The 17,287-nt window shown below is 41.9% G+C and overlaps 1 protein-coding gene across 1 annotated transcript; it reads left to right on the forward strand.

Annotated features, from left to right (window-relative positions):
- Positions 1 to 7,534: 7,534 nt before the first annotated feature.
- On the forward strand, positions 7,535 to 15,766 carry LOC308161629 (interferon-induced GTP-binding protein Mx3-like; the record flags this gene model as incomplete). The annotated part of the gene is made up of 13 exons (XM_080535672.1): positions 7,535 to 7,724; positions 11,506 to 11,643; positions 11,774 to 11,928; positions 12,005 to 12,143; positions 12,278 to 12,476; positions 12,703 to 12,781; positions 12,918 to 13,040; positions 13,436 to 13,577; positions 13,779 to 13,937; positions 14,390 to 14,466; positions 14,574 to 14,781; positions 15,216 to 15,292; positions 15,545 to 15,766. 13 exons carry the CDS (start codon positions 7,535 to 7,537, stop codon positions 15,764 to 15,766), a joined length of 1,908 nt encoding a protein of 635 aa, XP_080391798.1.
- Between the last annotated feature and the right edge of the window lie 1,521 nt (positions 15,767 to 17,287).

Raw genomic sequence — 17,287 nt, forward strand, 5'->3', positions numbered from 1 at the left:
AGTAGTAACGTTAGCTAGAGTGTAACTGAGCAATGCAGCTGCTAGCAAACCACGAGGTTAAGCATGTCCACTGTTAATGGTCTCGCTACCTTGAATGGCTATTCCAGTCACAATGATGTGATGCTCGGACGTTCAGGAGTTAATTCTACTCATGTTTAAAATGAACGTTTTCTAACTTAAATTATTTGAGTGTCAGGCTTTTCCTGTGTTAGCTTAGTTAGCCCATGGCGTGCGTGTCGACACGTGCTTTAAGATGGCGCACTTAGAGGGGAAGGCCACTCACTGAAATGTGTCTGCTATATGCAGGACAGGTCGATTGTGTAAACCGAAGTGAACAGGAGTTGTCTCTTTCCATACACTGATGTTAAGTACAGGACTAATAAATAATAATTGCACCCAGTCACTTCTTAATCCCAGCATCATGTTTTCTGATCGCGGAAGTCTCTGGTACATGCGTCGCACACTTTCACAGTTGGCTCGGCGATTGTATATTGGACCTTAAGCCCAAACAAAAAGCCATCTAACGTACTTACCTAGTTAGGAAGACTGTGTCTAACAACCCTGTATCATTTTTAATCGAATACGTGCATCAAATATTATGACTATAGGAATTCCGCATGTTACGAGCAGTGATACCGGCAACACGTTACTCTAATCTGAATACTTTTCCCAGTAACGAGTATTCTAACGCGATACTATTTCCAAATCAGTAATCGGATTAAAGTTACTTATTCAAGTGGCTGTGCGTTACTATTGCGTTACTACCTCATAACTTAGGCTAAATGCAGTATTTCTTTGTAATGTTCGATAGTAAACAAACATTTCTCGCGTCTTGGGGAGTGACGTCAGTGCTCACGTTTTCAACAGAGGTTACTATGGAAGGCCATGCCCGCAAAAAACGGCTCTCGACTATCGCGAGATTGCAGCAGAATCGCTCACGTGTATCACCACGCTGATTGAACAGTGTAAACAGAAGCGTAGCCTACACAATGGAGCGAGAACAGAGATATGCGTTAAATAGCTGGAAATATAAGGATTATTTTGAGTTTGTGTCAGCAAAGGATGACAAGAACATAAATGTTGATCATTGATAAACTCAGACTCACCCAGTTTAGGATTAGGATTATATTAGGATCATATCTGAATGGTCAGGGTAGGTTTTAGGTTTTGTGAAACCACTCCTTGCTAGTTACTGTTAAATAAAGATTATATTTATTTTATTGTTTAAAAACAAGTATTTATGTTGGGTGAAGCAAAGAAAGACTCTTTATTTTGTTGTTTTAAGTTATTGTTTAAAGTTTAATTATGTAATTTAAGTTACTGTTAAAATAAAGTGAGTTTTGGCAAAACCAGTTTTCATTTTTATGTTGCGGGGGGGGGGGGGGGGGTCGGGTGCCTAGGCAGCTGCCAATAGTAACTAAAAAAGTAACTAGTAATCTAACTTAGTTACTTTTAAAATCAAGTAATCAGTAAAGTAACTAGATTACTTTTTAAAGGAGTACCGGTAATCAGTAATCTGTAATATGGCTGCACGATTAAACGATTTTAAATCGAAATCGCGATTTGAAATGATGCGATTAGCTAATCGCAAAGCCTGCGATTTCCCTGCGTTTTTTTTTTTTTTTTTTTTTTACTATTTAGCAGACGCTTTTAATCCAAAGCGATTTACAATTACGAATTACAGGGACATTCCCCCTGGAGTGTGAGGGCTAAGTGCCTTACTCAAGGGCACACTAGTAGTGGTGTGCAGGGGCGTGTCCAGGGGGGGGCCAGGGGTGGCCCGTGCCACCCCTGAAATCTGATTGGCCACCCTAGGTGCCACCCTGATTGATTGGCCATCTGCCTAGTCACTCAGAGCAGAGGCCACTTCGCGCCACGAGACGAACTTTTCGAACAGAACACATTTTTGATCAGCGGTGAGGTGTGCTGGTCTTGGCGCTCCTGAAGAAATGTGAGTACCATTAATAACGTTAGACTTTTGCATAGCTACATATAGGCTACGGTGTTGTGCTAGTGGTTAAAACGTTTTGCTTCACTTGGAATCAGAGTTTAGGATAAAATTCGCTTTGCTCTGCGTTGTTTGGAGCTGTGAGAACGCACATTCGAAGTCACTCCCGGAGCAAACAACCAACACATGGTCCGGCGCTTGAAAAGGGTGGTTTCACTCTGATTAGAAACGACGCATCGAGGCTGTCCATAGGAAAACAACAGCGCATGCGTGTTGATCTGGATAAGAGCGGGACAAACGGGCAGTTTTCTATTTTCCTGACCAATCAACTACCACGTATGTTGCTTCAATTGCCTATGTTACTAAAGGGCTGTGAGAACGCAAATCAGAAATAATTTATGCAACAATGTTGCAAACTCATCCGCTTGCTCTGAGTCATGATTCAGATTTTCATGTAAGAACATGACCGTAGTAGCCCAATTAAAGTATACAATGGGGAGTGGAGACAGAAATGGTAATAAAAAGCACAAAATGGTGTGTACAAATTCACCAGAATGCAGGGAATTAAGTGTTAAATTCTCAAAATTGTGCCACCCATGCATAACAAGGTGCCCCACCTGGGCCACCCCAGTGAAAAAGGTCTGGACACGCCACTGGTGGTGTGGTTTCAGGCGGGATTTGAACTCACACAACCTTCCGATCACAAGTCCAACTCACTAGACCACCACTACCCGTATCGGATACGTCATACAGCGCGTCGGATTCAACGTCAATGAACGTCAACGTCAATGAACGTCAAAAATGAACGTCAACAATGAACGTGAACGTCAATGAAAATAGGTGATAGATAGATTCATCCAATCACCTGCCAAGTATTTTTTGAAAGTACCTGCCCTTTTCCAAACAGCTTCCAATTAAGCTTTCCTAGATGGTTGTGTGAAACAAACTACCTGAGTCAGGTTAGTAATGCTCCATCACATGTTTTAATCTGAAGCTTGATTTTAAAGCAACCCAACTTTAAAGCAACCCAATGTAAGTTTAGTTCTTTCACTCGTAGCTCGGGCTGTGGGGGTGCTAGAGGAGGGAGCCTCTAAGTCCCCTGAAGACGTACAAACAAACTGCACGTTGATACGACCTTCCTAGCCGGAGATATGGCCACACTTTACAAAAACTTCCTTTTTTTTTTTTTTTTTTTGCTATTAAAAAAAAAAACGCAAATTAATCGCAATCGCGATATCTGTCCAAATAATCGCAATTCGATTTTTTTCCCCAAATCGTGCAGCCCTAGTCCAGATCACATACTTTACTAACAGCTAGTCCAGATCAACATCTATAATATTTTTATTTTTTATCATGAATAATGTCGAAGAGGCTGATGAATCATCTATTGACTCCCACTATTTGTTTTTGCTAGTTAGTAGCTAACGCATATCCATTCAACATTGATTGGCCATTTCTGTTTTCAGGTGAAAGAGTCCTGTGTTTTTATGGGCCATTGCTTTACGAAGCAAAGGTAGGTTACAGTCATTTGAGATTGTAGCATTCGAAGTCAGTCAGCTCTAACAAAAACAATGACGTTGCATATTATTAACATAAACATCATGTTAATATTTTGTTTTACAGTGTGTGAAAATCAATATCAAGGACAAGCAGATTAAATACTTCATTCATTATAGCGGATGGAACAAAAAGTGAGTTATTTTTGCCTGTTCTTACTGTTCTTTCTGTTGCACAAAGGGGATGTATGGCATTTGTTTTAGGACCCGTGTATGAAGTGAAATCAGTATCATCCTAACTCCTCAATAGTTTTAGTCCCAGTGAAGATCTACAGATTTAACCTTTGTTTAACAAGAATGAATGTGTGGAACTATGCTGTTCTTTATCTGATCTCTCTGTTTCAGCTGGGATGAATGGGTCCCTGAGAGCAGGGTTCTCAAATATGTGGACAGCAACCTCGCGAAACAAAAAGAGCTTCAAAAGGCTAATCAGTAAGTTCCTATTAATATGTCCCAAGTTGGGGTTTGGAGAAACTATCGCTGGAATGGTCATACTGTAATCTATCAACATTAATTTATACAACCTGCCTGCAAATGAAAGCTGTTCAAAAGTGAGATTAAATACGAATCAATTTCTCCCCAGAAATGGCGATGATGACTCGAAGATGGGCGAACATAAAAAGTGAGTTCCACTTAGTTTATTATTATTGTTTATTATTAGAATATGTGTACTAAAGCATCTCTCATACATGTACAGTACTTATTGCCCATATTGCTTTTCCACAATAGAACTTAGCAGTAAAGAAGGTAAATACACACTATAAGCGACAATACATAGTATAGGCCTGCATGCAGTGAAAGAGATAAAAGAAGCTATAACAACATTCTGAAGCACTGGCGGACTCAGGGGGGGGGGGCAGGGGGGGCGACTGCCCCTCCTGGTGCCCCCACGGTTGAAAAACGTCTCTCTTAAGTGCCCTTTTGAGTGGCAAAAATTCCCTTTTGAGTGGCGAAAATGAGAGGACGTGCCCTATTGGTGCCCCTCCAATGGTCTAAACTTGACCATGTGCCCCCACAGTTGAAAAACGTCACACTAAAGTGCCCTTTTGAGTGGCAAAATTAGAGGATGTGCCCTATTGGCTGCCCTTCCAATGGTCTAAACTTGACCATGTGCACTGATGGGGTCCCATGTTGTCCAGTAGGTGACCTTTTTTGTATTTTCGCCCCTGTCCTTCAAACAGCCTGAGTCCGCCACTGTTCTGAAGGACTTTTCTTGTTGATTATTGACTGTGTGTAATGTTGTATATTCTCTTCTGTCTTCCAGGGAGCATTATGTTGAGGGGAAGATGAGGGGTGTAGCACCGAGCAAGAAGATAGCTGCTGTGCAGCAGAAAAATGTTGATTTGTGAGTTTCTTCATGATTTTCTTTTCCGCAAGTAGTCTAGAAAGTTACTAAATAAATCGAACGAGCCCTCTAAATGTATCTTTATTTTATTTTCATTCCAGGAAAGCGAAAAAGACCAAACCGAAGAGTAAGTCAAAATGTTGTCCGTTTTTTAAACTCATTTAGATTTCTTGCATGGAACAGTATGTGTTTGCCATCGGTTGAGTTTGTTTTGCTTGTTAGCTGCAGTTGAAATCAGAAGTTTACATACACCGTAGCCAAATACATTTAAACGTTTTTTCACAATTCCTGACATTTAATCCTAGTAAACATTCCCCGTCTTAGGATAGGATCACTACTTTGTTTTAAGAATGTGAAATGTCCGAAAAATAGTACAGAGAATGATTTATTTATTTCAGCTTTTATTTCTTTCGTCACATTCCTAGTGGGTCTACTATATGTTGTGTGTTTCTTGTCCAGCACCAGGGGCGGGTGAAGGCACCAGCACAGGAGAGATGCCACAGCCACCACGAAAGAAGAAGGCTCGTGTCGACCCAACCGTGGAAAGTGTACGTGTATGACTCATACCCTCACTGTGTGTTATCCTCAGATACATCCACTACCCACTGAGAATGGATTCATCTCTCAAATATGTGACTTTTTTAGTTTGTTTGCCCAATTACTTTTTCTTCTTATTTCCACAATAAGATGCAATGTAACACCCTGTGTGTAAGAGATCCTGTGGTTTATGTTTGTTTGTTTGTTTGTTTGTGTTGTAACCAGGAGGAGACGTTCACCAACCGTGTGGAGGTGAAGGTGAAGATCGCTGAGGAGTTGAAGCCCTGGCTGGTGGACGACTGGGACCTGATCACCAGGCAGAAACAGGTGGGGGTGAGGGATGGGCCGTCCAAGCCAGGCCTGGGGCACTACCTTTAGGCATAGGCTACACGGCGCCGGATTTGTCTGAAACGGTGAAGATTTGATATCGTTTGCACGTCACGGCTACGCGACTCCGCCGAATCCGTGAGCTCATACGATAACGCTGCAAGGGTGTTTTCATTTAATTTTTGGAGTCGAGGGGTCGGCGATAAGGTGCGTTTTTCCGATAACGGTGACGCGGACACCCACAAATGTATTGTGGTTTACTTAATACTGTTCAGCACTTGGTTACATTCAATGCATGACTTGTCAGTCCCTCCAGAAAAACGTGATTTTGCGGTCGTATAATTCAATGCATAATCAGCTAAATGGCGCATGATTATGCAAGGTCACGTAATGAAAGAGATGGAGCATATTCACCGCAATAAAATATTGCATGTTGACTTGACATCAGGTCACACTGTTCTGTTGTCCTTCTGTGGACGGGCGAGGGGATGACGTTTGGCGTCGTATATGCTGTGACGTTTGTCGGGCTGATGATCAATGTTCAAATACTGAAACATTGAAAAAAAGTACGTAGCCCATCTTCTTTCCCCCAGAATGACATTTCCAAAATTCAAGTATGGGGTGAATATATCTTAAACATCCGTAATGTATTTTGAATGTTTATGTTCCCACTATCTCTCTGATTGATTTTTGTTTTGTTTTTACAGCCTAAGGATGGCCTGTTTCAGTTGCATTGAGAGCTCTGTTGACTGCATGTTGTGCGTATACAGCAACATCCTCCAAATGCAAATGCCACTTTTGGAATCAACTCAGACCTTTTACCTGCTTAATTGATAAAGAAATAATGAAGGAATAAATAGCCCACACTGGCCCATGAAACAGCTTTTGAGTCAATTGTCTAATTACTTTTGGTTATTATATATAAGAGCTATAATTCATAAACCCTTCCTTCAATTTGGATGTGAATACCCTTAACCTAAAGCTGAGAGTCTGCACTTTAAGCCCAGTAAATTCTGTTGGAAATCTCATATAAGATACGTTAGATCCAAAGTATCAAGGAGTATTGCAGTATTGTGCAGGGCAAAACATATTCTGGAACAGAGGCTGTTGTATACTCTATATTGTTGTCTTGTCTTACCCTATTTGAGTTACTGTGTGGAGATATGGGGAAATGAATATAAAATCACTTTAAACCCATTGATTACACTACTGAAATATATGTATTAATTAATTGGATTATATAATGTAAGCATAATTGTTAAGTATAAACAGGGGTAGGACAGGCTTCTTCCTACTCCTTTTCGAACAATTGATAGGACTGTACTCTACATATTAGTTTTTTCCCGTAGTTTCCAACGTAGTAAGGCCGTAGTAAGGCGATTCATGGTTTCCACCGTTACCGTAGTAAGGCGATGACGTAGTCTATGCAAATATGCAGGCGCGGTATGATGACGTATGGTACATCACATTTCCGGGTGATGGATTTGATGCGCGCAGTGTACCCTACTCGGAATATGTAGGCATCCGCCTCATTTTGAACCAGGAAAAACCCTGGTCAGCTGACAATAGGCACGTGACTCTCTGAGGAAACGAAAGTTAAAGAGCTTTCTCCTCACATTGCATCCTTTAGAATCGGTTTCCCCCCATGCCACTCCCCTGAACAGTTGTATCATTATACTGAACCTGTTCGTTCACCGTCACATGAGAGAAGTCATCCATCCTCTCTCCATCTCAAGTGCATTGACTTCACCCGCGGCTTTGAGCTTTAAGTTTCCTTTAAACACTTTAAACACTTTAAACACTTTAAACACTGATCTCCTCATGAATAACACGCTGAACCACCAGTATGAGGAGAAGGTGCGTCCCTGCATCGACCTGATCGACTCCCTCCGTTCCCTGCGGGTGGAGAGGGACCTGGCGCTGCCAGCCATAGCCGTGATCGGGGACCAGAGCTCGGGGAAGAGCTCCGTGCTGGAAGCGCTGTCGGGGGTGGCTTTACCCAGGGGGAGCGGTGAGTTCACACGAGTCTTTTATTTTTATATTTTTCTTTTACCAGGCGAGACAATTAAGAACAAAATTCTTATTTACAATGCCGGCCTGCCTCATAAAGGGAAAGGGGAGGAGGGCTGAAAGATAAAACATGTTAAAAACAAAACAACAATAAGCATGTAACTAGGGTTGCCACCTTTCAGTCAGAGAAATAAGGGACACCCCTCGGGGCCCCGCTCCTCGGGACCACGACCACCACGGGTCCAAGGGCGGGGTGGGGGCGCCAGTGCTATATCATAAGTTAAACATCGTAACAATAAAGCCTTAAGGGCTGCCAAGTTTCACCAAAAGTTTGGAGTGAGTTTTTTTGGCGGTGGAGCAACCCAAAACTGTGCACGTTTTGGCAGCGGTGGCCCCTCTCTCCCACACAATTATTTGTGCTAGTTTCCTGCAATTTTACATGTTGTTCATAATAAACCAGCACAAGAAATAAAAATTATTGTAACATTTGATAAAACAAGACAAATTCAGACAATATATAATATTTATGTAAGTCTTAATAAACAAATACAGTAGCCTACAGACTCTAAAAGAAAATTGGGCCCCATCAACAGGACTCAGCCCCTTGGTCAGCAGCAGAAAGACCCGTGGTCATCACCTTATATACAGTGCATTGCTCATAGATGGCTATCATGTTATACAGGACATACCAGGGTTTTTCCTGGGTCAGAATGAGGCCTTTGGGATCTTTTTTTTGAGGGACCCCCAATTGTTGTATTTGTATTGTACATTGTATTTAATAATAATAATAATAATAATAATAACAATGTTATATTATGTTACAGTAGAGAAACAAAAAACTGTTACCAAAACTGTAAAGTTGCAAAGTAGGCCTATCATCTCACCCAAATTAAGTGAATATTAAGTGAATTTTAGAAACTGTATGCCATAGTGTCTTTGAGATTGATTGATTGATTGATTGAAAACTTTATTAGAAGATTTGCAGAAGTAGGTACATGAGAGTACATATTACATACAAGGTCAACTAACAGGATAAAAACCCAAGAAAGCCACTGGCTTATTTCAATTGGGGTCCTTGATACTCAATTCATCGTTACATGTAAGACAGACAAAAAACTAGTACTATCTACAAGATAATACAGACAAATAACTAGTACTATCTACAAGATAAACATACATCCAACATGGGAAGAACAATACAACAAAACATAAGGTATGTACAGCGGGTAGAACAGGTGGGGACATACACCACAGGTGGGGGCGGGGGACAAAACACAAAGTATGTACAGTGGGTAGTTCGGGCAGGGGGACAGACATATAATATGTACAATGGGTAGTTCGGGCGGGGGGACAAAACAACAAGTATGTACAGTGTGTGGTCATGGTGGGGGGGGGGGTACAAAAACACCAGTAGATTTAGGCGGGGGGGAGGGGGGGGGGGCGACATAATAACATTGCGTTTGCTCAGAGTGTAGACCAGGTAGGGGGGTGGGACAAAACAACTAGTATGTGCAGAGGGTATTTCAGGTGGGGGGGGGGGGGGTGGGAGACATAACAACAAAACAACAAGAATATATAGAGGGTAGTCCAGGTGGGGGTGTAGTCTTTTAATTTGATTTTTGATTTAGAGGGTCCAGTTACGGATTGCAGCCTCCTGTAAATGTTTTTTGAGAGTGGTTTTGAAGGTGGACAGTGTTTTGCACTCCTTTAAGATTATAGGAAGGGCGTTCCACATTTTTACTGCATAGTTTGCAAACGAGTTTAACCCCTTGTTTGTGGTGCAAGATAAAGGATACAATCCGTTTTCACACTCGTGTTGAATAACAGAAGATTAATGGAGCGGGGAAAACATGAGTGTGAGGATGGAGGATGATGAGCAAAGTCCCATCATGGATATTTCACTGCCAATCTCTCCTCCATCACCCCGAAAAAGAGAACAGACGATGAAACAACTTGCGATTTGAAAGTACCAGGCTACCAGATACGTACATGCACATATTTTGCTACCAGGGTTGCCAGACGGAATTGACCATTTCCAGCCCAACCAGTCTAAAAGCTGCCGAATCCACCCGTCCAGTGTGACCAAAAGTAGCCCAATCTGGCAACCCTGCTTGCTACGTTACGTGCAGCTCGAGTGAACACAGGTTCTTCCAGCAGCGCGCGCCTCCCGCTTCGATTGCAGACTCAAGCTAACGTGCATGCAGAAAGATGCCACGAAACTCGTGTCCGGTAGCTTTATTTAAAGGAATTTCTCAAATAAAAGACTTGGCAGCTCTGTATGATATATTGGAGGAATCACGCAATGCGGGTGGATTGAAAATACGGAACAAACAGCGTTCCGTATTGGTTCAAAACGGGACGCATCTTTTAACTGTCAGATACGGAACGATTCCGTATTTTACGGGACGGGTGGCAACCCTACATGTAACACAAACAATACAACAAAAGCACTAACGGACATCAAGAATGGAACACAACAGTAAGCACAAAAAGCAGACAGGCAACACAAGACAATACAATACAACAAAACGCACTGGGACACAGCCAAGCAAACACAACAATACAGCAGTAAGCACTGATACACAGTCAGGAAAGACAATAATACAACAACAAGCGCTGGGACTCAACACAGCGATACAACATGGACACCAAGACAGATACAACATGGACACCAAGACAGATACAACATGGACACTAAGACAGATACAACATGGACACTAAGACAGATACAACATGGACACCAAGACAGATACAACATGGACACTAAGACAGATACAACATGGACACTAAGACAGATACAACATGGACACCAAGACAGATACAACATGGACACTAAGACAGATACAACATGGACACTAAGACAGATACAACATGGACACCAAGACAGATACAACATGGACACTAAGACAGATACAACATGGACACTAAGACAGATACAACATGGACACCAAGACAGATACAACATGGACACCAAGACAGATACAACATGGACACCAAGACAGATACAACATGGACACCAACACAGATACAACATGGACACTGAGACAGATACAACATGGACACCAAGACAGATACAACATGGACACTAAGACAGATACAACATGGACACTAAGACAGATACAACATGGACACTAAGACAGATACAACATGGACACCAAGACAGATACAACATGGACACCAAGACAGATACAACATGGACACCAAGACAGATACAACATGGACACTAAGACAGATACAACATGGACACTAAGACAGATACAACATGGACACCAAGACAGATACAACATGGACACCAAGACAGATACAACATGGACACTAAGACAGATACAACATGGACACCAAGACAGCCAGTAAACAAACCAATACAACGATACACACTGAGACACAGTCAAGCAAACATAAATACGGTACAACAATAACCACTGAGACACAGCCACCAAATACAACAACAGCAATAAGCACTTACGAAACAGGCCAACAAACATTAGAAAACAGTATTAACATTAACACAGAAAAGCTTAAAAGCAGAGAATGAGCAGACATGAGCGTATGGGGGCATAAAAACAAGTGCAGGTGGACAGAGGGGGTGTGTAAAGGGAATTAATATGAACAGACCCAATCATTCACAACGTATTTACGTATAAACACCTAGCGTAATCACAAATTATGTAGTGAAATTGTTTACTTTTTGTTATTTGTATCAATTTTTTTTGTGTAGGCCGAGGTCTACTTTTCTATTATTTTATTTCATTTTTCCCTCCGCTCCACCTCCCCTTATGTAGGTATTGTGACTAGATGCCCTCTTGAGCTGAAGATGAAGAGAACGAGACAAGGAGAGGAATGGCATGGAAAAATCAGTTACAAGGACTATGTGAAGGAGATTGACGACCCCTCAGATGTGGAGTATGAAATCAGAGAAGGTGGGTTCACTTTACTGCACTACACATCATGGGGTGCCTGGCAGTAGTCAGTGTGTTTCTCCCCTATGTCTCCTGTCCTTTCCATCACTTCTCAGTGACATTCTGTACTCTTGTGCCTCCCCTCCTCCAGCCCAGGATGAGATGGCTGGTGTGGGAGTGGGGATCAGTGATGACCTCATCAGCTTGGAGATAGCATCCCCTGATGTGCCAGACCTCACACTCATAGACCTGCCAGGCATCGCCAGGGTGGCTGTCAAGGGTCAACCTGAGAACATCGGGGAGCAGGTAAAAGCACGGTCCTCCCTCACTAAAGATTGTGAAAACAAAAGGCAGTTTTGACAATGTACATCTACATTTCCAGATCAAGAGACTGATACGGAAGTTCATCACAAGGCAAGAAACAATCAGCTTGGTAGTTGTGCCATGCAACGTTGACATAGCAACCACAGAGGCTTTGAAGATGGCACAGGAGGTGGACCCAGAGGGGGAAAGGACTTTAGGTAAATAAATAAACATTAATCTTATGCAGTGCACATTTGATTATTAGAAAGGAGGCTGGATCTTTATGAATCATGATGATATAACTGTGTGTGTGTGTGTGTGTGTGTGTGTGTGTGTGTTTATCATTGCACAGGCATCCTGACCAAGCCTGACCTGGTTGACAAAGGCACGGAGGAGACCGTGGTTGAGATTGTTCATAATGAGGTCATCCCCCTGACTAAAGGCTACATGATAGTCAAGTGCCGGGGCCAGAAAGAGATCATGGAGCAGGTCTCACTGACCGAAGCCACAAGGAGGGAGAAGGTCTTCTTCAAAGAGCACGCACATCTCAGGTCAGACCATTTACATATATTTTCAAATAGCCCTTATTTTACCTTAAAGGCGCAGTCTATAGCTTTGGCTCCTATTACTAACACGCTCCCCTGTAACAAACTCACTGCCCCACATAACATTTTACAAATGTGAACACTTATTTAAGTGTGTTTAAGCTCGTTATAAGCAATTTATAAGCTGGGATTTAAGCTGTTTGTTGGGTTTAGCATGTTTCTTATTCTACAGTACACTTTATGATGAAGGCCATGCAACCATCCCTAAACTGGCGGAGAAGCTAACCCTGGAACTGGTGCACCATTTTGAGGTGAATTCGTCTTTCATTACATTTCACTGCACTTTATATTCCAAGTTGTGGAACTTCCTATATTCCTCTGTGGCCTTTGAACATCTTAAGACAGACATGTAATGAACTTTGAAGGTCTTCATGTTTTGTTTTCTAGAAATCCCTTCCTCGTTTGGAGGAACAGATTGAAGCTAAGCTGGCGCAGACACGCATGGAACTGGAGAGATGCAGCACTGGACCTCCCTCTGACGCAGCAGAGACGCTCAACTTCCTGGTCGATGTATGTCCATTAAGGCCTCTACATGCTTCTGCGTCACTTGTGCGACTAGTATGCGGTTCGTGCTGCACAACACTGTCGAAAAAAGAATTTGAGTGGAACATTTAAAAACGACTGAAAGATATTCAAATGATAAGAATTCTCAGAAGGATGCCTGTTTGCAGTTAAAACTGTCTCTGAAAAAGGAGGCGATTCCACCTCCTTTCTTATGGGATCTGACAACATCTAAGATTCTAAAATTGGGGGGGAGGGTCTGACTCAATAAGAATTAACTTCAGTGGCTTTCTTCAATTCCCCAAAATAATTCTAAATTAAATTAGATCAATTCATTGTTGGTTGCTATTTCTCCACACACCACCACTCTCTCCCTGATGTTCATGTTCATGTTCATGTTTCAGAAAGTGACAGCGTTCACCCAGGATGCTATCAGTATGGCCACCGGAGATGAGCTGCAGAGTGGAGAAAGGTTCAACATCTTCTCCACGCTCAGAAAAGAGTTTGGGAAGTGGAAGGTCCATCTGGACCACTCTGGAGTGACCTGTGGGTACCGTATCTAAATTTAAATATTTTGCCCACAATGTAAAAAGAAAATCCTAAAATTAAGAACTTGTACTTCCAATGCTGACACCTTGATTTGAAATATAAATTTATTTTTTGCCATTTTGCATGTTGCATACGTAGTTGCTCATGAACTTGATCAATTGACATCAAAATAATGTTCTAAGAGATTTGATATTGCAGTTAACAAGAAGATTGAGAGAGAGGTGGCTGACTATGAGGACATGTACCGTGGAAGAGAGCTTCCAGGGTTTACAAACTACGAGACATTTGAGTTTATGGTGAAGGACCAGATGAAAGACCTGGAAGAACCAGCGGTCAAGACGCTTAAGGACATATCAGGTATGTGTTTATTAAGAATATAAAAATATAGGAATTGGAAATATGGGAAGAAAGCTTACAGGACCGCTGCAGAGCTCTCAGTGAGCTGCAAGAGTGCCTGTTGGGATTAAAGTATTAAAAACAACTGTTACGTGGCCTGGGGTGGTCCAGTGGTTAGCACCGCGGTCTACAGTGCACACATATGCCCATGTCGGCGTGGGTTTGAATCTGGCCCATGCCCTGCTGACATGACCTCTCTCCCTTCTTCTCCTTACTTTCCTGTCTGTCTTCACTATGCCTGTCCAATAAAATGAAAAATATGAGTGGGACTGCCCCACAAAAAAACATTTAAAAAAAAACAACTGTTAGAGAAAAAAAGTAAGTCAGAATAGTATCAGCACACTTGGATCTGTTTCTTGTTCTGTCTTGTTGTTTGGCAAAAGTCCAAGTGTTTTCTTTTGATACTTCTCTAGATGCTATGAGAAATCAATTCATACGGCTGGCTCGGACCAGTTTCACCGGATTTCCTCACCTCCTGAAAACAGCTAAGGTATAAAATTGTTTAATGTATATTGCCATACAGTCGTCCATCACCAGTTGCCGTATATTATTTTGCACCACCATTTGTTGTAAGATGAACGCCTGCTTCTCCTCTAGACTAAGATCGAAGCTATTAAGCTGGAGAATGACATTACAGCCGAGTCTATGCTGAGGACCCAGTTCAAGATGGAGCTGATAGTGTACACCCAGGACAGCACTTACAGCCACAGCCTGGGTAAAAGGAAGAGGGAGGAGCAGGAGAATAAGGAAGAGGAAGAGGACATACGCAAAGCAGTGACACAGAACTTCATACAATGCCAATACTGTGGAGGAAAACACGAAAGAAAAAGGGAAAAATGCCCTTCATATGGACACACATGCAGTTCCTGTGGAAAGCAAGATCACTTCTCTGCTGTGTGCAGAAGCAGAGGGATCAGCAGGGGAAACAGCGTACTAGCTGTGGAAAAAGCCCCGGCTGTCTTAAAGAGTGGTGAGGATGATCTCTGAATCCCACTAGGGCCAAAGTCAGAGAGCATCAATGTGTTTTTACTTGTGTTTTTTTTTTATTAACACAAGTATTTAAATATTTACATAGTTATGTACATACGGCAGTATTTAAATATGTACATAGTTATGTACATACGGCATCCATATACCACAGGCAAAGTCACATACCCCCAATGCTAATCTCTATGCAGCCATTCTGGTATATCTTTGTCTGGTATCAATGTTATATTCAAATGAGCTGCTTCCCTACAGGGAGGAGTCATGTATACTACAGGGACAACCAGGCCTCTCTGCAGGAGATGCTGCTGCACCTCAAGTCCTATTATCAAGTAAGTGTCAATCAGTACTTTGATGTGACCCTCTCAAGCTCACATGGCTCCCTAGGAGCCCCAACATGTTCCTCTTCTAAACTCACACATGCACCGCACAAGTGTGTGTGTGTGTGTGTCCTTTGTGTTGGTCTGTATGCGTGTCTGCATGCATGCATGTTTGTGTGTGTACAAGTGTGATGGTGTGAGAGAAAGTTCATAGTCCCTGCCCCCTGCTGCCATTTAGTCATGTTTATTTCTGGTCTTCACCAGATTGCCAGCCAGCGTCTGGCGGATCAGGTCCACATGGTGATCCGCTACCTGATCCTGCACCTACCTGATCAGCTGCAGAGTGAGATGCTGCATATGATACAGGACAAGGACAACATGGAGCAGCTGCTGATGGAGGACACTGACATTGGCAGCAAGAGGGCGATACTGCAGAGTCGTCTCAAACGCCTGACGCAAGCACGCATCTATCTGGTGGAGTTCTAGAGTAGACAGTGGCCTGAGTTCTAGAGTAGACAGTTCTAGAGTAGACAGTTCTAGAGTAGACAGTTCTAGAGTAGACAGTTCTAGAGTAGACAGTTCTAGAGTAGACAGTTCTAGAGTAAACAGTTCTAGAGTAGACAGTTCTAGAGTAGACAGTTCTAGAGTAGACAGTTCTAGAGTAGACAGTTCTAGAGTAGACAGTTCTAGAGTAGACAGTGGCCTGAGTTCTAGAGTAGACAGTTCTAGAGTAGACAGTTCTAGAGTAGACAGTTCTAGAGTAAACAGTTCTAGAGTAGACAGTGGCCTGAGTTCTAGAGTAGACAGTTCTAGAGTAGACAGTTCTAGAGTAAACAGTTCTAGAGTAGACAGTTCTAGAGTAGACAGTTCTAGAGTAGACAGTTCTAGAGTAGACATTTCTAGAGTAGACACTGGCCTGACATGCAGAGTTTGCTTGTCATCTTGAGAGTGCTTGAAGTAGTAATAGAGAAATGCTGAGTATTTGTGTTTATCTTACTTTATTTGTATGCAAGTTGTAAATACATGTTTTGTTATTTTATTAATGTACTGTATTGTTTAGCTGGTGTCCTGGGACCATAGAATACAAAGAGTGCATAAGCGATAAACAATCACTTGCTCTTTAATGCACACTGAGGTCAAAGAGGCTCTATATTTGGTCAGTTTTATTACATTTATTTTAGCCTACCTCTTGCTCATTCTGGCCATGTTGAGAGGTATACAGAAGATACAGTTATTCATGTGTGCTATGACTTGTCAACAAGCTGCTTGTGAATTGACAGCTACCATTGTCATTGTACCAGAGATAGGTCAAAAAGTATTTTTATGTTGTTTTCTTAAAAGACAAAGCAAGACACCCCACTGAGCCCTACGATGTGACTCAACACGTCCTGGTGTAGATGATGGAATAAATGTCATAATGCAACCTCTAACATATGTCTGTATTTTATATCAAATATGTAGACTACTGAACGTGACAGAAATAAAAGTGATTCTTGGTACCTGAACATTTATTTTTAAACCACCATCAGCATTGAGTTGTGCTTTTTAAGCAACATTTAAGCGTAACCCAAATTAAATAAATCAGTAAGGGTCGTTTTCTATTATTGTTAATTCAGATAGAAACATGGTTATTACACATTATATAGCCTGGAATCAGAATCACGACTTTACTGGCGAGACAGCACCATCTAGCGGTGAAAGTAGAGTATAGCCCATATCATATTTTTAGATAACTAAAGTGGTTGTGATTTAACCCCATTGTAATTTTGAGAATATTTATCAAATTTTTAATGAAAATTATACACCAGTTAGTTCTGACCAAGTAATTTGATTGGACAAGAGGCATTCCATGAGTGCTGATATACAGTATAACAGCACTGGGACTTTTAACTATTATGTATCACTCCGAAATGACCGTTAATACAAAGTAGCTAGCCTGCAGATGTTTGTGTTCAGGTTACTAGGCAACAGTCCAGTTGCGGAACTATTTTTTGTTGACGGAGCCAA

This window comes from Nansenia antarctica, assembly GCF_963989245.1.
Source record: "Nansenia antarctica genome assembly, chromosome: 7".
In the NCBI taxonomy this organism is placed as follows: domain Eukaryota; kingdom Metazoa; phylum Chordata; class Actinopteri; order Argentiniformes; family Microstomatidae; genus Nansenia; species Nansenia antarctica.